The sequence below is a fragment of the Apus apus genome, chromosome Z (assembly GCF_020740795.1).
Source record: "Apus apus isolate bApuApu2 chromosome Z, bApuApu2.pri.cur, whole genome shotgun sequence".
In the NCBI taxonomy this organism is placed as follows: Eukaryota; Metazoa; Chordata; class Aves; order Apodiformes; family Apodidae; genus Apus; species Apus apus.
The window spans coordinates 22239895-22262413 of NC_067312.1; the positions used below are offsets into that span (position 1 = coordinate 22239895).

General features: G+C 39.3%; 1 protein-coding gene across 5 annotated transcripts in view; it reads left to right on the forward strand.

The window, feature by feature from the left end:
- Positions 1-1223: 1223 nt before the first annotated feature.
- RNF180 (ring finger protein 180) overlaps positions 1224-22519 on the forward strand; it is a 68766-nt gene continuing 47470 nt past the window's right edge. For 2 of the 5 annotated variants that reach the window (XM_051643412.1, XM_051643414.1), the window contains exons 1-4: positions 1790-1891; positions 7823-7954; positions 9986-10081; positions 13203-14141. In XM_051643412.1, the coding sequence (XP_051499372.1) occupies positions 7853-7954; positions 9986-10081; positions 13203-14141 (1137 nt within the window). In that variant the 5' untranslated portion in view covers positions 1790-1891; positions 7823-7852. Of the gene's footprint in view, positions 1296-1789; positions 1892-7822; positions 7955-9985; positions 10082-13202; positions 14142-22519 lie in introns of those variants that run through there. The other 3 variants (XM_051643415.1, XM_051643413.1, XM_051643416.1) reach the window with 3 other exon arrangements.

A 22519-nucleotide genomic window follows, 5' to 3' on the forward strand; every position in this document is an offset into this window, starting at 1 on the left:
TAGCTCCTGATCACATTAGTATCACCACAAAAAGCCAAAACACTACCGGTGTGGAAAGACAGCGCATTTAGTTTACCAGCTTTTATTCACTGCTGAGGTATAGATGACCATCAAAAGATCATCAAGTCCAGCTCTCAACCTAGCACCCTGCACAGTCCACCACTGAACCATGTCCCTAAGCACCACATCTACAGGGCTGTTCAATACCTCCTGGGATGGTGACTCCACCACTTCCCCAGGCAGCCCATTCCAGTGCCTGGCAACCTTTTCAGTAAAGATTTTTTTCCTAATATCCAATCTAAACCTCCACTCAAACAACTGGAGGCCATTTCCTCTTGTTCTATTGTTTATTAGTCGGGAGAAGGACCAAACCAACCCCCTCACTACAGCCTCCTTTCAGGTAGTGGAAGAGAGCTGTGAGGTCTCCCCTCAGCCTCCTGTTTCCCAGGCTGAACAAGCCCTGTTCCCTCAGCCACTCCTGGATCTGCAGACCCTTCCTCAGCTGTGCTGCCCTCTGGACATGCCCCAGCCCCTCCCTGGCGCTGCGCTGCACTAAGTCGCCAACAGTCTTCAAAACCACACGCCCACCGCGGCTCCCATGCGGCCCTGCATGATGTGCAGCAATTCCCTCCAAGGGCTCACAAGGTTATGCCTTCCCTTCCCTTCCCTTCCCTTCCCTTTTCTTTTCCCCTTTATATTTTACTTAAAGCTCCCCCTTGGTTCTCGCTGACTGCTAAAACAGAGACTACTGACGACACCCTGCCCGGTGTTCTTGCCGGCACTTGTTGGTCCCCCCGAGGTCCCTGGCCCCGCTCTTGGCGTGTCAGCTCTCTGGGTCTAGCTTCGTTCCTCGGGCCCGGAGCAACAGGGGGTTCTGTCTTCATTTTTTACTGACAAGTTGAAATTCCGCTCCCCGTTCATTCACTACCGCGCCCCTGCACCCTGGTCACCGCTTGCCGGCGGGGCTGACCCCACCCCGGCTCCGTCTCTGCCAGTCAGGAGACGGGAGACGTGCCACCCTCGGGGCTGGGCACGGCGCGGCCGCTGCCCTCTCTCTGCCCTGGCCACAGCCGGCCCGGCCGCGCAGCCGGCGCCGGGCCCGACCTCCCTCCCGCGGCGCCGGGCGAGGGGCGCAGCGGCCGCCGGGGAGGGCCGGCCTCCCCTGGGGCGGCGGGCCGGGCCCGGCCGGGCCGGGCAGCGCTAGCGGAGCGCTTTCCGCTGCCGTTTGTCTCCCGTCTCTTCCCGTTGGCTGGAGCAGGGCGGCTGCCGCCCCCGGCCCCGCACGGCGCGGCCCGGTAAGCGGAGCGCGGCCGAGGGGGCGCGGCCGTGGGCTGAGCCGGGCTCCGGGCTGCCCGGAGCGGGGCGCTGGGGCCGCGGGCTGAGCGCGGAGGGGCGGGACAGCTGCCTGGAGCAGGGGGGCGGCGGGGCTGCCCGTCCCGGGGCGAGCCCAGCGCGGGGCGACAGCCCGACTTGTCCGCGTTCCCCCCGCGGCGCTCGGCGCCCGGGGCGCGCCCCAGCCCGGCGGCGCGGGGCTCAGAGCGGGTCTGCCAGCCCAGCCCTCCCCGCGCTGCTCGGGGGCGGCTGCCGGGCCCGCCCGCCCAGCCCGAGCCCTGCCCGTGGGGCCGTCGGTGCCCGAGCACCCGGCGGGGCCCGGGCAGGCGCGGGAGCTGCCGGGCACCGGAGCGCGGCCGCGGGCGGCTGCTGGGCCGCGCTGCCCGCTGACCTGCGGCCGGCAGCTGCTGCCAGCTGGGGCGCAGCGCGGCGTGCCTGCTCGCGAAGCCCTTCGTTTGGTTCAGCAGCTGGTGTTTGTACGTGCAAGGGCGTGAAACTGGTCGGAATCATGCAAGGAGGAGACGATGCGCTGATCCGTGGTTGTCCTTTGACGTATAAGGTCTGTGCCCTGGCAGTGATTTAAACACTCCCTGTTCTCGTTATACCTGGTAAACCTGTTGACTTCGGCAGCACGAAGTAGGATTTTTTAGCAAGTTACGCAGTTAATACTTTGCAAGTACCATTCCTTTTTATGTCAACTGCTTTTTAAGTACATAGGCTACTCTTACTACAAGGAGAATCACACACTGGCCACTCTGGCTCTCATCAACCAGTGGACCATGATATGGAAGCTGAACTGGTAGGACAGTTCACAATGGAGCAGGAGCTGGCACAGGAGCAGATGGCAACAGCTCTTCCACCCATCTTGCTGCTTTGGCTGCTATGCTTTCTCTAGTTGTCTGGAGGCAGTTCTTTAAACTTCCTTTACTCCCTTCCCATCTAAGTACTGCTTTATTGAGAAACACTGGTTAAGTACATTATTTAAAGTGTCTCTCTAAGCAGATATACTTTGAAGATCAGAAGCTGGCAGCAAGTTGTGATGTGTTTCTGAATGCCTTCCATGGTTGTTTCTTTGTCTGGGAACAGGAACTTCTGGTATGGACACTTGTTGGCTAGGACAGCTCATCTAGCTTCTGTCTGTCATCCTCCTTCAAAACTGCCACTTATTCAATATTTTTTTCAAGACTCCTGGTAACTAATGCTCAAATTTCTCTGTCCTAATTTCTTGCTGCAACCTAATTATTATTGTAGTCTTCATCGCTGCAGTGTTTTGAAGGGATCCAGAATGACTTTTGAGAAAAAGGCATTGAGAACCATTTGTCTTGCTGTGCTAATTTTCTTATTTTCATGCATTTGGGGATGAGGGGCAAGCTAGTTCAAAAGAAACTCTAGACCAGGTTTTCAACGGAAATATAAGGGGTTTAGTTCTTTGCTTTGAATGTTTGAGAATTTTTTTCTTGGTGTTTTACTTCAGGTTTTCTAGCAATCTTTCTGAAGAAGAAATGGCCAAAGCTTAATACATTATACAACTCAAATTGTATAAAAAACTTACATATAAATATCAAAGGAGACTTCCTACTATGATGGGATGCCAGAAGGGGAAATGTCCCATTCAGGGAGTGATGAATAAACAGGAAGCTGATCAACTCTATACCATTTCTTTGTCTGCTAAGTCTGCTGCTTGATCCTTGACATTTTCATGTGAACAGTTCCACTCGCTTTCTTTGGTGGTGCTCATAGATTTTCCAGATAGAGTGGGAACAGGGGAAAAAATACAATTCCTTTTTCCACTTCCCTTAACATATTCATGAGCATTAAAATCTTAAAGAGCTCATTACTTTCAAATTGTTTGCTGCTGGGGAGTTGTTCTTTAAGCTTCCAGTGTTTCCTGTGCTTATAAATATAAGAACAACATTTTCAAATAGATCTAGTGGATTTTGTTTTAGTTTCTACCTTCACAAGGCATTCTCCATTCTTTTTTTGCTTTGAAAATTTGTATTATCTGTCTAGTTTGCTCAGCCCTGGTGAAGCTTCATTTTGAGTTCTGCATCCAGATTTGAACACGGCTGTGCAAGAATAGCTGACCAATTTGAAAGAGTTCACAAAATAGAAGTTCACAAAAATTTCACAAATAGGAGATCAAGTAAGCATGATCTGTGAGGAAAGGGGGATAAAACTGGATTTTTTTTAGCCCAAATAAAAGTTTTAAGGGAAAGTAATATACAGTAAGTGTTAGAAATTGTAAAATGTACTGGAAAAAAAGGAGCCATTTTGTTCTCTGGATACACAGTGAATAAGGGAAATGCCAAAAAAATCAGAAAAAAAAATAAAATTGAAGAAGGTATTTAAATAGTTTGGGAAGACTGTGAAATCTCCATTAAAGGTCCATAAGAGAAGGTTAGACAAATGGTTTTCAAGAAAGGGAACTGGGGACTCTGACTTGGGAAGGAAGTCTTAGGACTCTCAGCTCCTGGCTTCTCTGAGACTGAATCATATAAAAACGTCTGAAGCACATATAACAAGAGCCATGGAGGAGCGTTACATTTTTAGCCCGGGTATGTCTACATGCTATTTTGGAGGCAAACATGAGCTCACACAAAGTAACAGATCTGAAAGCAGTACAGTCAGAACAGACATGGCCCAGTGCCAAGCTGAAAAGGCGCAGTGAGAGTGACACTATCTAGTTTCCAAGTGACAAATTGGAATCTTTTATCTTTATGTTTACATTTTTTGCTGATAGACAAGGCCAAGTGAAAATAAAATGTCTTTAATAGTTTTAAATGCAAAGCCAGACACATAAAATTTTGCTAAAATATATCCAGAACAGAATGGTTAAATGGCATTTAACTGTAAATACATGTCAAAACCCTGTATTTTTATGCTTTTGAGTTCTAGTTGAAGTGATGAGCAAATAAAAATAAAAATTAATGCTTATGTGAGAAATAAGAAACATCTTATTTGCTATCTTCTAGTATGATAAATATAGACCCTCTGCAATGTGTTAGTGTGCATTTGTAGTGTTTCTTCCTTCCTCTCTAAGAACTGCAAAAGGCATGTATATGCAGAATTTTAATAGACCTATTTTTCCTTTTTAAATTTTGCTAGTCCAGAAGAACACTTCAGCCTACTGTAATATAGTCTTCAAAAGTATTTCCCTTTTGAGGTGTTTTTTTTTCCATGCACTTCGCTATTAATGTTCTTGGTTACACAAAATACAATCTGTGCTGTGCGAGTTATTACATATATATTAATTTATCTTATTAATAAGCATTTTTAATTGAAAGATATATGCAGAACTAAGAAGACACTTTTAAAGTGTATAAACAATTAGAAAATGGCTCTTATTTTTGCAGTAAAACATTGCTTGCTTGCTTTCTTGCTAGATATTGTTCAGGTGAGGGGGGTGTTTACATCACTTCAAATGGCAGTGATCCTGAGACAGCCTTTCTTTGCATTGCCTGGACCTTATATTTTAAATATAGCAAATACATGTATCCATCAGCCCTTTATCATAGGCCAATAGATAAACATCTATTATAAATTGTTTTATACCCTGCTCCAGTAAGCATTATCAGCCTCTAATGAAGCAGCTGTTCAACAGATAGCAGAACAGCATTTTTTCTATAAAAACTAGCATAAGGGGAATGGAATGTATACAGATACTTAAATATATACTATCTGAATACACTGATACAGCATGTAAGGTGTGCTGGTATAGGTTTCAAGAAAGCATTTTAGGAGATGAGGATATGGCTGTAACGGAAAAGCAGATCTGATAAAGTCTTATTTAAATTGTCTTTCAGTCCTTCCTGGTTGGTCTTAGATCTGAGGTTCTCACTGAGCTGTTGTGAAATTAAACTCATTCCAGAAGCACGTCATGAAGTTGTGAAGAATACATTCATTAAAACAGCTCTAAGTTGTTTGAGTGATACGAACAAATTCATACTAGTCATCATTCTTTCAGTACCCTGTGAAGTCTTAACGATGCATTTATCCCAGTGACGTGATACACACTGCTTGTAAAAATCTTTCAGAGCCTGCATTTACTTTTTATCTAGTTCTTTTTGTTTGGGTTTTTTTTTCTAAAGTTATTCATAGCACAGTTCAGCGTTTTTATGCGTTCCTCTTTAGAAATATATCTAGTACAGAAAGTAGCAGCACAGACATAGTGAGGTTAATAAAAAGCGAACAGAGAACCTGCTTAAATCAAGGCGTTTGAACAATCACATTTTTTGTCATGAACAGGACAGGTTTCCATGTAAATTTTGCATTCTCTAAGTGTCTCCTCCACTTTTGCTTGGCCATCTAAATGTACATTAAGATATGTTCATGGAATCTTAAAAACATAATTTTTTGTGACATTGCAATAGAATATTTAAATTTTGCCTTAATTTAACTTTCTAAGCTTATCATGGCTCTGGTTATTAAAAGCTGCATGTACAGTTAAGCTAGGAGTCTAAGGTATGCACACTGTATTTCCATTCTTCCTTGTCAAACTGTATTTCAGACTCTACATATGTAGAAAAAGGAAATCTGCTGAAAAAAAAGACCTCAGAAATGAAAAATAATGAGTAATTTCTGTACCTTTGTTTCATAGGCTTTGATTAATTCAGAAAACAAGGAAGAAAAGGGGAGGGTAGATATGGGGGCAAGGCAAAAGTCTGTATGGCTTGATAGGCCATACTGCTATTCAGACAGCATGTATTGAGGATGCATTGAGGGTGTCAGAGTTTCTTTAGTAAGAGAAAACCAAACAAAAATTGAATTGTGGAAATAACTGCAAAATCAGATGTTTGGACTGTGAAAGAATAGAGTTTTTTTAATACTGCCTCTAAGTTTTATGCCTCACCTTCCCTGTCAGCAAGCACTGCACACTTTGGCACCATGAGGAAGCATAGTGCTTGAGTGAGTAGATGTAAAATATTGTGGTGGTGTTTTTTTTTTCATGTAGCTACCACAAGGGGGTAAAAACAGAAGCAGGACCTTTGGAAAAAACATGGCAAACAGGAGAGGCTTTGGGAATAGATTTGAGGAGACCAGATAGACATCAGAACACAGTAGTGCAGAGAGAAAAATATTTGCTTATCCTTCCAGTTGTCTTAATTTAGGTCTTTATTTTACAAGGTCAATTCAGGTCTGTGAAAAGCTCTCTTATATCAGTAGTTCTGATTGTCCTGCACAAAATAATTCAAGGGACTAAGCCTCCAGAGGCACACTGAGAAAACAGTCCTTTTCCTCTGTGGTTTTGTCAGCATTCATTTTTATTATGTGTCATCACATTTATGTGTGCATATTTAATGTGTAAGATAATAATGACTTACTTGACTTGTGCGAAGTGTTTGGCAATGTCCCACACAACATCTTGGTCTCTAAATCGGAAAGATGTGGATTTGAAGAATGCATAAGGAATTGGCTGGCTGGTCATACTCAAAGAGTAGTGGTCAAGAGCTCCATGTTCAAATGGAGACCAATGACAAGTGGCATTCCGCAAGGGTCATTACTGGGACTGGTACTGTTTAACATCTTTGACGGCAACATGGACAGTGGAATTGAGTGCACCCTCAGCAGCTCAACATGAGCTGGCAATGTGAGCTTGCAGCCCAGAAAGCCAACAGTATCTGGGGCTGTGTCTACTCCACTCTCATGATACCCTACCTGGACTACTGTGTCCAGTTCTGGAGCCCTCAACACAAGAAGAACATGGAGCTGTTGGAGGAAGTCCAGAGGACAGCCATGAAGATGCTGAGCAGGCTGGAGCACCTGTCTTATGGAGACAGGCTGAGAAAGTTGGGGTTGTTGAGTCTGGAGAGGTGAAGGCTCTGGAGAGACCTTGTGGCAGCCTTCCAGTACCTGAAGGGGGCCTACAGGAAAGGTGGGAAGGAAATTTTTATGAGTGTGTGTAGTGACAGGACAAGGGTAATGGCTTAAAACTGGAAGGAGGGAGATTTAGGTTAGACATGAGGAAGAAATTCTTTGCTGTGAGGGTGGTAAGACACTGGCACAGTTTTCCCAGGGAAGTTGTGGATGCCTCCTCCCTGGAAGTGTTCAAGGCCAGGTTGGATGGGGCTTTGAAAATCTTGGTCTAGTGGGAGGTGTCCCTGCCCATGCAAGAAGTTTGGAACTAGATGATCTTTAAGGTCCTTTCCAACCCAAACCATTCTATAATTCTATTATTCCATTTCTGTGGCCATATTTTGGGAAAATATGGGAGTTCTGTCTTTTTTCTAAACATTAAGAAAGTTGATTTGTTTTAAAAATTTGTTTTGTTGTTGCTTTCTAGTACTGTATGAAACCTGGAAATAAAAAAAACTGTAGCACTTCGCAATTTAGGATGTTTAGATGGCACATTCTACAAGATCAGAGAATGTAATTAATGCAATTATCTCCTCTATAGTCAAGAGATTACTGATGGACTTCTGGGTCACAAGAGGAAAGCATGTGTTGTTTCAATAGATTATTTAATTTTATGTTTTATGGTCTTTACTGATAGATATAAAGAGCTGAAGAATCACCAGTTGAAATGAGTAACCAAGAGGCTGATGTTCTACGTTGCTGGAGATGTAGAAAATATATAGCAAATTCTGTTTGCCTTTCAAAATGTCATGAAAAAGAACTGTCTGAAGTAAGTATAGCATCTGAAGGGAGTTTGTAACTTTTTCTAGTGCTATTGGTTTTTAAAAAAGGAGAAGTATTAGACTTGCCCTCATTTATTAATTAATCTCCTGTGGAAATGAATACTAAGATATGGACAATTATGTAGTCATCAACGTGAGCACTGATGCTAGTGGAGCCAAGTAGGCAGTTATCACCTTTATGTTCTGAGACATGAAGGATGGTATTCATGATACATTTGACTGTGACCTTATATAGGGTATATTGGGGTTTTTGGCAGTTGTAATGCAGTCATTTTTTGTTTTAATATCTCTTAACAGAGACCTGTTTGTTTCTCAGGCATGTTTTAAATAGTGATACCTATTTCCAGTGTGGTAGTTAACTGTGTGTCAGATATTCCTACATCCTAAACTTCTGCTCTTCATTTTGAAAAAGCGAGAGACAGTCTGTGCCCAAAAATAGTTCAGAAGATTAAACTGCCCTGAGAGGGAGCATGCCCTACCAGGCTAAAATACCACTTTTTTTTTTTTTTTTTTTACAGTAATAATTTAATAATAATAAGACAAGAAGCCTGTGAGTACATTCTATGATCTTGAATCAAAGTGAAAAAGTAAATAGGAGGCAAGGTGTTGTTCCTTTTTAATTAATGCAATAGAAGTGCAACAACATGGGGTTTTGGCATTGAAGATGGGTGTAACCAATAGAGGCAGAAACAAAGTTACTATTTCTTAAGATTATGATGTCATTAGTATTATTAATAAACCCCATTTTAATCACTCCTCTTACAGAGCTTGACATTCTAGACTATTATTCATGCTTTATGCTTGCAGAGTTTTTATTTTATGCATGACTTCACGCATTATTTGGGGGTGTGATGGGAAATTTCAACTGCTTTCATAGAAAAAATGTAGTGAAAAGAAGGGAGGTATCTTTGCCGATGGCCTATGGTAGAGCATTTAATTGCTAGTGGAGGTGCACCATCACTGTGCAGAGGACTGAGCAGCTCTAATTATGTAGGTAGCAGATTAAAAAAGCCTCATTTAATGCTACTTCCCAAGACATTGGGAGGCAAAGATTGTAATATCAAAATTAATTCATTAATTAGTTAATTAATGTTAAATCAGAATTATATCCAAGTTGAAGTACCCTCCACAGGTAGGAGGAAGACAATAGCATAGACATGGGAAACAGATCTAATCTGTATGTCTGCTGTCATTACTTGGAGAATTTCTAAAAGCTTCTGTTTTCTGGATGTGGCTGCACTTTTGATTCTCAACATAATGAAACTTTTATTCTCATGAGTTTCGTAACATGAGTCAGTGATTTTCCATATTCATAAATTTTAACAACTGATTTTAAGACTTCAACACCTATCAGAGTTTTTCTTATATTTTTTAGGCACCTTAATGACTACTGACATTCTAAACCATATTAAAATTACACTTGTATCACTTGTCTACTAAAGGTAGTTAGGTAATTTTTTCTGCTTTTGTATCAGTGAAGTGCTACAGCATTTGTTCGCTCTTCACCTGGTCACATCACTGCAGTAAAAGTTCAAAGTTGCTGTGAGTCCCTGGTTTCTCTGATAGTTCTTCTAACAAGCATTAGAAAATTAATTTGAAACTATTTGTGGCATAGCTCTGTAATATTGACCACAGTCTTCATATAGACTACAGCTTAAGTTTTCCTGTCTTTACTGGAACGTTGTGCCAGCTGATAATGCTTCTCAAATCAAGTTCCAAATATGCTTGGAAGTTCAGCAATTGCATACTTCCTGTTCTTGCAAACAAAACAAAACCACCTCTTAACACCTCCCATCTCCACAGTGAAGTCTGTCCAGTGTCCTTAGATTCAGAAATAGGGAATTATTGACAGCATCTACCTAGTTTTTAGATTAGAGAATGCATCAACAGCTTTGAGTTTTATATTTTTTTATTAAAATACTTACTGAATTTGGGAAGCTGACTTCTGGCTATATTCAAACAAAAATAACCTGACATGAATGTTGGATATCAATACAATAATTCATTTTTCTTACCAGACATCGCAACCTTCAGCTGTTGCACAAGTGTCTTGCAACATATGGCATGTGAACTTAGAAGCCATTCCAGAGTGGGTGAAATGTGTGATTGAAAAGGTAGATCTTTTTTTGTTGTTTTTTTTTTGTTGTTTTCATCTTTATAATTCAAAATGTGAAATAACCAATTTCAATAGCACTTTTCTGCTAAGGTCCATATATACTGCAGACCTTCTAAATGATGACATTACCATTTACAGAGGTTTTTTTCTCTCTTACATGTGGGGTTTTTTTAACATATGCACAAAACCTGCAAGTAATAAATTCTGTTCCTGCCTATTTGTAGTTGAATTTATTTATGTTTGTCCAAATAACTGTCATAGGCACCTCTGTGTATTTTGTCAATGCTTAAAATTATATTAATTATTTACACTTTGATTTGTCTTGATCATCATATCTTACAGTGCTAACATTTAGGTTGACAGAATAAGAAGGATATTTATCCATAAAACTGATTACGGGTTTGTTAAGAGATCTGTTAATATACAATGTGTTGTCTTTTGTGTTTCATAGGCTTATTTGTCATATGAATAGGAAGTAGGTACCTTCCTGCAAATTGAAAGGTCTGATAACAAACCAGAGCCACTGCTTCTGACTTTGAACTGCCCATTTGAAATTACAAACCATCTCATAACTTTCCTTTTGTACTGATTGCTTCAGTTGAGTATCTTCTTTAAGTTAGGTTAGGTCTAGGAGTTAATATTGCTGCACAGATAGAGTAAGCAGAAACAGTGCTTTTATTTTGCCCTACAGTTTTTCTCTGATGAGCCCTTGATTTTGAGAAGTGAATTCTATCTGCGTTTCTTTCTGCTTAGAATTCAGTGTCAAAGTGTCACTATATTGCAAGTAACTTCTGATCCAAGCAAATCCATGATGAAAATGATACATAACAAAAAAAGATATTATGACTGTAAAACTAAGCATTTAAAAATTAAGAACATTAAATTAATCTTCCTTAATTGTTTTGGCTCTATATTTTTTTCAACATTTAATTAAAGTCTTTTTAAAATTAATTCTTTCTTATAGTTCCATAATGCTTCAATACTTCGAGTTTATGGGTAAATGAGTGGGCTTTGTAAACAATTTCGACTTATCCGCACATCCTCCTGGACTCTGAATAATTTTGTGATCATGTGTTAGTTTCTCTTGTACGACTCCTTAATCAAAGGCTAAATCATTTTATATAAGCAGAAAGTCTATTTGCAGGCTGTAAAAACCCACTGCTTCCCAGCCAGTTCTTTTTTGCCATCTGTCCCTGTTCTTAACCAATCTCATGGAATTTCTTGCACACATTAGTGCAGAGATAAGTTTCAATAATTATAAATATCTAGCTAGTGCTGCTAGTGACCTTTACGGACCTGCATTTTCTTTTCCCCATCACTTATCACTTGTTTTAGCTTCTTTGGCTATGCCTTCCCAGTTTTTCCTCTTCATGCAGTCCGTCATTAAATCTGCGTACCCTCAGCAACTTCTCAGATCTTGCTGATTTTCCCCCTACCACCTCCTCCACTAATAGACTGTTACTTCTTTTACTGAGTCAATGCTTCTTCTACAGTCCATTGCCAAACTAATGCTAAGTAAGTACTGGACTCTCTTGTGCTGCACCTCATCTCCCTGTCTCTGTGCACACAGGACATAGAGATGTCTTTTTTCTTCCATGCTGTCTCTTGCATTCCCATTTTTGCCAGCTCCTAGCCTTCTTCCCTAGCCTTCATGAATCATTCCTCCTCTCCATTTGGAGATTCAGGTTACTATTCCAAAGTGCCTGAGTGCCAGAAAGACTCACTAAAGGCACTCAAAAGTACTTTTCCCTGAATTTTAGTGCCTAGCCCATGGTATCTGGGAAATGGAGCGTGGGAGTCTTACAGTAAATCTCTGAACCAGCTTAATTCTTTGGGAATGGCATATGCACACATTTGTCAGCCTCATAAAACTGAGAGATACTGAGCACATTCAAAGAATTTTCAGAGATCTGGAAGCTTTTGAGCATATGTAAACTGGAATTTTTTTTCTCTAAGTTAAAAACATGTCCAGATTTAAACAAATTCTGTAGGTGCAATGAAAGGCACATCTCTGATACTTTGTAAAATTTTGAGGTTTCAACCCACAAAGCAGGAAAAAACCACAAAGTTTCTCAAAGTGTTGCCAGCAGTTTTTCTAGCATTGCATATGATAAATAACCTTTTTTTTTGCATGAGGTTTTTTTCTGAAACTGCAAAATTGGTTTTAACTGAAACTGCTGAAGCTTTCAATCAGACATGCATCAGTCATGGAATCATCTTCCCAAACTACCTTGAAAGACATTTGCAACTGAAAGCAATGCTTTAACTAGAAATGTTGGGCAGCTTCTATATTCATGCCTCAACCCCACTTCAGGCACACTGGTGAGTAATATGTGACTGGAGTTGATAATGTTCTTCATCTGGACTTTTTTCCTAAAGATACTTGCATAGCTTTAATCCTTAAAAATATTTCTGCTGACAGATGAATATATTTACTGAAAACAATAATTGTGCAAATATGTAGGGGATTATAGATCTTTGATACTTATTTTCTTCTGAAAAAGTTCCCTTAGGATTGAAATGAAATTCATAGAATTACAAATTATGAAAATAACTGTCTCCTTAGAGTATTAAGGATTTGTCATGGTATCTGCACACAGATTATGTTGTAATACAATATACACCAAAATACAAGTACTACTTCAAGCTTTTTGGGAGTAAGCAAAGTAAAAAGATGTATTCTCTTTGTAAGAAATCTCCTTCCACTGTACTTAGTATGCAAGAAACGTATCAGCACTTAGAAGACTCAGCTGAGAAACTGTGCCTGCCAATCCCAGATGAACCTTGTAAATTGATTTAGCTACTTTAAAGGATCTAATGTTTTCATTACTATTGCAGCATTTTTCTATCTATGGACAAATTTTAAACATATTGCAAAGCCCCTATATTTTGAAATGTGTTTTCTAGATTTCTTAGAATGAGTTATCTCTGCAGTGAGTAGAGTTTTGACCAGAATTTTATTTATGGAGCATTTTCTTTATGCTATGAAGTCTCTTTTATTGTATTTGCAAAACAAAAAGTCCCCTGTTATTTAAGTAGATTAAATCTAATAATTATGTCCTTATAATTTATTTACAATGAATGTGTTGGGTAATATTTTTTTCTTTTCTTGTCAATAGGCACAGTGGACAATTGGAAAACTGCATTGTCCATTCTGTGAGGTCCGTTTAGGGGGCTTTAACTTTGTTTGCAACACAAAATGTTCCTGTGGACAGTTTGTAAATATACATTTCTGCAAAAGTCGGACTGACTATCAGCCAGCTTTCTCTCTTAAATTGGCAAAATCATCAGGAAAACAATTCTCTCTCCTCAAAATACAACCCAGTTTTAGCAAGGATACCTGCCAAAAAGTGGTAAATGCAGCTTTGGAAATGAAAAATCAAGGGCTTTCATACATGGCCAGGTATAATGATGGTCCTGGAAGGTTAGCAGAAGCACTATGTCTGGAAGCAAGAGCTCACAGATTTGAAATGAAAACTAAAAGACTTCCCTTAAGGTCATTAAATCAAAACAGAAATCTTTCTACTTCCTCTCTCATGAATGATGCATACCTTTTAAAAGCTTTTCACAGAAGATCATGTAGTTTGGATTTAAGTATCAAGGAGAAATCTGGTTTGTCACCTGCATCATATGAAACTTGCAGTATGGAAATCTACCATTGCCAAAATCAAAGTCCTGTTGACACTCAAAGTGGCTTGCAATTAAAGCCCAAGAGGAAAGATGGTAGTTCTTTTCAGGACCTATACAGTTCCAGTGCTGACAAACTACAAAAAAAGTTTCAAGTTACTTCTTTTACCACGTTACTACATAGAGAAACAGAAAGTGAGTGTGATTTTGAAGCTACTGGACAATCTTCTGGGAGTGCCATTGCTGATGGGTCACCTTTTGTAATTAACCTTTCTTCACCTGCTGTAGAAGAGGAACAACACATCACACCTGTTGAGCTTGTGCAGCCTTTGAATATTTCTTTCAACAAAAAGCTGAGTAAGAGAGAAAGAAACAAGTTGAAAAGCTTGAGGAGAAAACAAAGAAGGCGAGAACAGTGGTTGCAGAAGCAAGTAGGTGTTTAAAATTAATTTTGTTTACTTTCTTGTGAAGTTTGACTTTCTGAACTCTTTTTGATGCTGTCTCATAATACTGGTTTAACTGGAGTTAGGTGTCCTGCAAACAAAGGTTTATGACCTCTTCCTACCTGTAGTTTTTCTAATACAAACCAGTCATTTTTTCTATGTAAAATCAAACATTGGTTGGTATATATTACTAGTTTCTGTTTGTCTTCTTGTTGATTTGTGATACAATACTACATTTGAGTGGAAAGATACAGTAAAATGTAATCAGTATGACTAAAGAAAAACTAAACATTCCAATCTTCTAAATGAGAAACCCTGTCATTTCAGGACTTCCTAACTTCTAGCTAATGGCATTTTAAGTTAACTTTATAGCTTAACAAAAAAACAAACAAACAAAAAAAAAAAAAACCAACAATTGAAAAGGTGTTTGCATTTATTATAAAGCAAATATTTTTTTATTTGAGTAAAGATTGTTTCTATTTACAATGTTGATCATTAGTAGGTAAATACTTTGTCTACAAATCTAGCGTAAGTGTTATGTGTTCTTATCAATTATACAACCAGGGTTTCCTTCTTCAAACCATCTGAAGCAGAACAGACTTAAAGATGCTAATGCAATTTTTATTGAGGAGAAGGGGAGAAAGACCAGGAATATGTCTTAAAATGAATAACACAGTTTTTGTTTGCTCTGAAATTCAGTAGAAAGACTAAGAAAATTTATGTGCTGCAAAATACTGTGTGTCCAGCCACAAGAAAACATAGTAATTCTCATCAGAGTACTATCTATAGTAAGAAATCATTACTGCTTTAGGATAGGTATCTCACTGTGATAATCTTAGAATATTCCATAAATGGAGAGTAGTGACCCTAAAAGCTCATGAAACCTTACTTAACAGATTTAATTTTGTCATGTGATTGCTTTACATTTTGTAGTAGTGAAGTCTAATTGAATATTTATGCCTTACAGGGAAATACTAAGTTTATTTGAACACACTATGCTTAGGTGAGATATTAAATTGTTTTCATTGGTTTGCATTTAATGCAATAGGATATACAGGACCAATAGTTCATTGACTAGTGCAGGGGTATTTCCCATTGCTGCAGTGTCTTCCCAAGAAAATGTGGATGTAGAAAATCATGTGCAATCTGATGTTGTAAAAGGCAATGCTCCTCTGCCATGCATTCCTTTTTGTGTCTGCTCCTCTCTCGTGTGCCAGTTCTACATATCTCTGCCTTTGCTGAGGTATCCTCACATTTCTTGCAAGTAGTATTTGCTATTTCTTTTTTTTTCAGTATCCTGACACTCCTCCTTTTAAAAATGTGCATTTTGTTACAGTGGTACTTACAGTAGGAAGCTGATCTGTGGTACTCTGTAACTATGGTTTCCAGCATAATGTATCATTCTGGAATCAGATAGTAAAACTTAACAAAGAGAAAAAAGTATAAACCTCTGAATGATGGAGTGAAAGAGATTTGACAAATGACAATGGTAAGTTTTTCATTTAAGTGCTCTTTCAAGAAGTACTTCAATGCAGCAGAACCCTGATGTGAGGTGAATCTCTTCTGAGCTCTCTCTGTTAAAGGTACTGTGCATTTCATTTTTACTCTAATTAAAGGTTTTCTGGAGAGCACAGACCTGTTGAGACTTTGGAATTTCTTTGTAAATGCATTGACTGCTTCTCTAGGTTTATTTTTTAATGTGATAACTTTATCTGTCAAACATTTTTTCTGTCTTGCAGTAAGTCAAAATGTGTCTACGAATATTGTGTTGTGGTGGAACGCACCCTCCTTTTAAGTTGAAGTATATAAACTGTGGATTGTAAATAGGAGCAGTTCCTGAGCTCTTGAGCTGCACTTGCCCTGACGCCTACCCTGATGCAGGCCCTGCGGTGCCAGTTCGGGGCTGAGCCGGCCTGCTGGCAGCAGAGGGACCCAACTTCCTCTGGCTGCTCTGCCAGGGAAAGCTCTTAGTGCTTGTGAGGGGCCTACTCGCGTTTTCTCTGTGTGTGTGCCTGCATGTTTGTGTTCATGGGGGATTTTTAAGTTTCTGTTATATTGTTAGGGTATGATAAAAACTACTTAAGTCTAGCAATTGCCAGTATTAGTAATTATTCTTGTTTTTTATAGATAAGATGATGTACTTCTGTTACAGGATCCCGTTTGTGTATATCTTCTTATGTGTTTGCATTGTTTGCTGAAGTCTGAAGCTTCTAATAATTTTCTAAAATATCTTGGACAGGATTACCACTTGTGGCTCCTCCAGTTTTATTTCATTTCTCTTCACAATCACTTTACATAGAATTTGTAGTGAGCTTCAAAACATCTTCTTGGAAATTATCCTGATCCATCAGAAAAAATATTGTTGGTCTTTTTGCTTCATTTTATAACTTACACATAATCAGTGCTTTTTTAGTCTTTTTTAAAACATGTAAGTTTTGTATCTGAGGGAAATAGCACATGAAAGCTATTGGTTTCTGAGGTGCATCTGAAGATCCTATTGCAAGCCTTTAAACCCCAACACTTTTAATTACTTTTAGCTTCCATCTTTTCATGCTGTTATTTGTGTTTACACTGTCTGAACTGACCTCTTGTGAGAGTCCTACCCCTTATGATAGAGATATGTCTCTCAACCAAAACTGACTAATATATGGAGACAGAATGGCTCCAAGCAGAGCTCAAGGACACATACAAGGACGATGTTGGAGAGCCTGCTGTACAGAACCCTGACAGCAATGGACTCTTTTGCAACATTGTTATAATGGTGGTGGGATAAAGAGAAGTGATTGGATAATAAACACTTAAAGGATACTGATGATGGGCTGAAATGAGCCAATGATAGCAACCATCCAAAAGGGACCAATAACAAGGTTGCAGTTTGCTCCTCTCTGAACCATAAAGCAGGGACTGCCAGAACAGCCAAAGAGCGAGAGCTGTTCGTCTGCCTGTTTTCTGTTGGAGGGAAGGTCAGCTGTCTTCACTGCTAGAGCAAGGGAGAGGTTGAAACCACTGATTTGCTAGGGCAATAGTGGACGGTGGTTTCGGTCACCAGTGCCCTGCTCAGAGAAGATAAAAGAGCTGAATATAAAAGAGTGGAATGTCGCTGCTCCCTGTGAGCCCAGGCGGACGGTGACCCAGACGCTAGTCTGAGGGACTAGTAAGCTGCCCAAAGCACTGTGCTTGCAGTCACACCGCACCTGCAGCTGTCCCGTCCCTTTCTTCGAGCCAAAATAATCACACACACTCACACACACTCACACACACTCTACCCAAACGGGATAAGTGTCGGGCTCGGTGTCACTGGCTGTCATAGTTCCTCTTCCTCCTGCCATTTCGTGTTCCGCTGTTTTGCATTATAACATAGCCGTGTATCATTACATACTGTGTAAAAATATTTACGTACATACACACAATCCTCCTTGTTTTATCCTAGTGCATCCAGTATCCCCACTCTCCTCTGTTTTACCCCCATAATCTTAGTGAACATTTAAGTGTTTTAAAATTATCGGTATCTCTGTGTGTGTATCAACGCATGCACATCCGTGAGAGCTTCCAATTGATTAAATACCTGGTGGAAGGAAGCTGGTCCCAATCCAGGGATGAACCCAACTCAACAAAAGCTTGCCACTCGGAAGGCGGTTGTGCTCTGACTTGAGCTCTGGCTCATATCAGAGCTGCAGGCTGCCACACCTCTTCTACTGTTAGATATGTCTTTTACACAATTTATTGTTAGCAATAAACAATGGGATAAACAGCTTTGTACATATGCCAGGGATTTGTCAGGAAGAAACTCTTACTTGTCTCCTGTCCTGAATTGTATTGTAAACTACTTAACACTTCACTCATACACTGGAAAGGAGGGAAAATTAATCAGGAATCTACTGGATAAATACAACATTACCAGGATAGTCTCAGTCTATTTATATATATTTTAATTATTATTTTAAATTATCATGAAGCTACTATATATAGACTAGAATATAGTTAGCTACACTGTCATCAGATAGCTTTATTGGAGGCCAGAACAGCTGGCTGTGTTGTTTATATATTCCTTCATTTAAATGGAATATATATGAGTAAGCTGCTTGTCTGTAAGGTACTTCCAGAATATACAGATACTGTAGAATAGTCTCAGCATAGCAAAAGTTTATGAGCTGTTGTGTGTTCAGTGCTCATCTTGTAAAGATGTTTCAGTGATGTCCAGTGATAGGACAAGGGGCAGTGGGTGCAAACTGGAATGCAGGAGGTTCCACGTAAACATCAGGAAAAACTTCTTTACTGTGAGAGTGACAGAGCAGTGGAACAGGCTGCCCAGAGAGGTTGTGAAGTCTCCTTTGCTGGAGACTTTCAAAGCCCACCTGGACACGTTCCTGTGTGATGTGCTCTAGGTGATGCTGCTCTGGCAGGGGGATTGGACTAGAGGATCTTTTGAGGTCCCTTCCAACCCCTAAGATCCTGTGATTCTAAAAATTTAAAAAAAAAAAAAAAAAAAGAGGGGATCTCCTTATCATAGAATCTTAGGGGTTGGAAGGGACCCCTTCCCCTCTGGAAGCTGCTGCCGCTCTCTGCTCTGCGCTGCCGCGTGCTCAGAGGAGGCTGCCAAATGGCCGCTTTTTAAACCTGCCGCCGTTCACAGCCACGCCTTCTGCCACGTCAGCCTCCCTTTTCTCTCAGGATTCCCGCTCAGACTCGGGTCTCCTGGCTCTGCCCCGGCTTTACCGTCTCCAGGAAGCCCGGCTCCCTCTCAAATCCTCAGCAATTTAAAGGAACAGCTGCCACCGCTGCCGGTGCCGCTGCCGCTCTCTGCTCTGCGTGCGTGTCGGTCCACCTTTGGTGATTAGGGCATAGTGCCAAAACCACTGGTAATGGCTTTCACTGACATGTTTGTGCTTTTCCAGCATTCTTGGTAATGTGTAGTTTTTCTGAAGAGAGACACTCGAAGTCTCCAAATGCAGCCACCTCTACCTGAAATAGTAGTGTTGTACTGGTAGTGCTACAACCCTAAGGATCAACAGCTGGGATAGTGTGCCATGCAGAGATAAGATCCTGATCCATCCTTGCAGACATTGTATGTTGCTGGAGAAGAACAATATAGGGAAGAAATCAAGCCCAGTGAAGTTACATATTGTATCATTGGCTGTCTGCCAAAAAAACTTGAGGTTTGTTGTTTTTTTTTAATAAATAATATAGGGATCATTGCTGCTGTTCCAAGGTTATACTGATTGCTATTCGAAGAAAATGTTGAGCAGCCTAGAGCTATAGAAATACTGTGTGCTTTTATCTTGCATAAACTCTTAAGTATCAGAAAATATTACTCTTTTTTTTTCTAGAAGTCCACAGAAAACTCAGATCTTAGCAATTTATGAGACTTGCTGTCCCTCAGCTAAGAAAGACAATGACCCATTCAGAGAGGTAGGTTGCAATGGTGTGCAGTTCAGTGCATCCCATAATTCCAGCGTGGATTGTTATTACACCAATAGAGTGAAGAGCAGACTAAATTACAGTTATTTAAAGTGACTCATAGCATATAAAAAACAAAGTTCAATAATGGTGTGAACAAGAATCTAAGAGTACTTCCATATTTCTGAGATTTACTGTGTATTACCAGAAGGACCACACTGAATACCTAACAAGGAGAGAGTTCAAGATGAAACTTATAATAATGCATTCTTTCCTTATATTAAATTTTAAAGAATTTTGTGGTCCAGGCCTGTAGTCCTTCACTTTTGCAAATTGTTACTGACTTAGTGACTAAGAATTTGAGTAGGCTTTATATTTCTAGTTGGTTTTCTTAGTACTATACCCTCTCAATATATATAAACTGAGGGAAATTAAATGCGACTTGCATAGAGACTTAAATAGAGTGCAGGGCTTGGTTCTTCAGATTTTTTTTTGATTTTTTTTTTCAGGAAAAAAAGAAATTTGTAACATCTGGAAGAATTAAAGCTCCCCACCTGTTTTTTGGTTTGGTTTGTTTTTTTAAGGGCTATTCCATTATTCTTTGTAGTGATCAATGTATTTCTGTTTCTCATCCATGTTCCTTCTTTAAATATCCTGGTTACTAGCTTCTAAGCATTTTTTTTTCATGTCTGCATTTGGGAGAAAGTAATCCTATCTGATTTTTTTTTTTCCTTAATTTCTTAATCTATTTTTAGTAAAACTACAAGCAGTCATTGAGAAGAAGTGGTTACTGTATGCATAAAAAAGATATCACACAATAGCATAGAACAGAGTAGATTTCATACAAATTTGCTGTTTCTGAACTTGACAGGCACTCAGTGATTCTAGTCGGAAATGGAAAAATTAAAGTCACAAATTAATTAAATCAATTATTACATGTAGTAACACAAAATACTGAAGAGATGTGTGTGTTTCATAATTGTATTTCAGGAAAGATAGCATCCACTGATACACCTGAAAAAGTTTGCCATCTATTTGGCATATGAACATCTTTTTCACATTTAAAGTACAGGCTTATACCAGTAAGTTAAGAAAACTTTCCTGTATTATTATCTAACATCATTATGGCTCTAAAGCTGTGACAACATATGTTTTTTAAAGCTAGCTATGCCAATATTTTATTTGTTACAGTGCTTTTTCTGATATGGTGTGTTTCCCTAATGTTTTATATCAACACCTAAATTGGAATTTTTACGTATCAGAAGGCTAAGGTTTCCTCTATAGATGACTTAGTCAAAAACATATTTCACTTTTAATACAATTTAGAACTGTGGGGGACATAATGGGTGGGACTTTTTAATTTTTACCTGTTTTCTGTGAAGATGCTAGGAACCAGTCAGTTCCCATTATTACTGATTTGCAATCAAGTTTGTAATTACAATTAATTTGAGCATTAGGAGGTTTGACTGAACACTGAAGTATGAACAATAACACATCTGGACATAGTGAACATAAAGAAGAGGAACATTCTGATTCAGTAATGATCTCACATTTTTTAAAATGCCATCAGTCAGAAAGAAATGTTCATCTGCATTAAGTAAGGCTTCCTCCCCATAGCCTTTATAAAAGAAAGACAGCAGCATGACAGAAGGTTAATGAAATCTCATTCTTTTGTAGCTTGAAGCTGAAAAAAATTATCTTACTTTCATATTTTGTATATCTCATTCTCTTCTATGTAGAGTGAGGAGGACTTGCATTACTTTACTAATAAATCCCATATGATTAGTAAAAGTATGTAGAATCAAATAAATACTTGACATTATGAACACTTACTCAAAGAAATAAATAATCTGATGCTTGTCCCAACTTTTAATGGCATTATCTCATTTATATTTTGTTTAATAGCTTTTAAAAGCCATTTGAGTTTTGATTGTGATTTAGAATTTTTGCTAAAGTGAACTGCTAATTCAGATTCTGAAGCAAATTACAAGTAATTAGCTAGCAGCTTGAGAGCTAAAATGTTACCTCAGCTAAGGGAGACTGAGAAGAAGCAACTGATGAAGAGAGATGATTCCCTAATTCTTCCATAAATGAAAAAAAAAAAAAAAAAAATTCATGGTTTGGCAAAACTGTGCAGAAAATGAAGAAATATCTAACAAAACAAAACAAAAAAGGGTAAGAAAAAACAGTTATGTGGACTTTTTTAAAAAGTAAAATTAGAAGATCCAAATAGATCTAATTTAGAATATCTCTGCTCCCATTTTCAGATAAAAATTTGTAGGATATTCTGTGGTTTGTTTTAATGACAACACTGGAAAAGTAGGATTCTGGAAAAGCCAAGAGAAAAATGTAGCTTTGAATATGAACAAATTTATATGTTTTTTATTATTTGCATATTTCCGGGTGTTAAATGTTCTGTCTCACTTGCTATAAAATAGCAAGGTTGTATGAGAAGATATGTAAATCTTTCTGGATTTGAATCTGTTAATCTATGGAATGTACCCATATTTAGAATGGTATTAACTTTTGTGTGGATGTCTGTCATTTGGATTTCTTTTCTCCTGTAAGTATCCCAGTTCTCTTTAGCTTAAGTATAAATGTAGCATTGACTAGTGCACTCAGACTATTTTTATACAAGTGTGTGAACAGTACTGAATTTTAGAGACATTTTTGCCTTGCTTCTAACACAGATTTTGTTCAGCATTTTGAATCTCACCAAAACCAGTTGTCTGGTTAGATGAGATTCAGAGCATCTGCTTATCTGTCCAAAGTTTTTCAACCAAATCTTCCTCCTGTGCTCTTGGCTGCAGTTTTGTCTTTGGACGAAGGCTTTGGACCACTGCAGTTGCTTTTCTGAAGTCTTGTATGAGTTTTTTAATAATCTGATCTTCATTTTCTCCCGTGGTTCTACTGTGCTTGGTTTTGAAACTGTACTATAAACATGTAAGGGAAGTGGGGTGAAGTAGCTG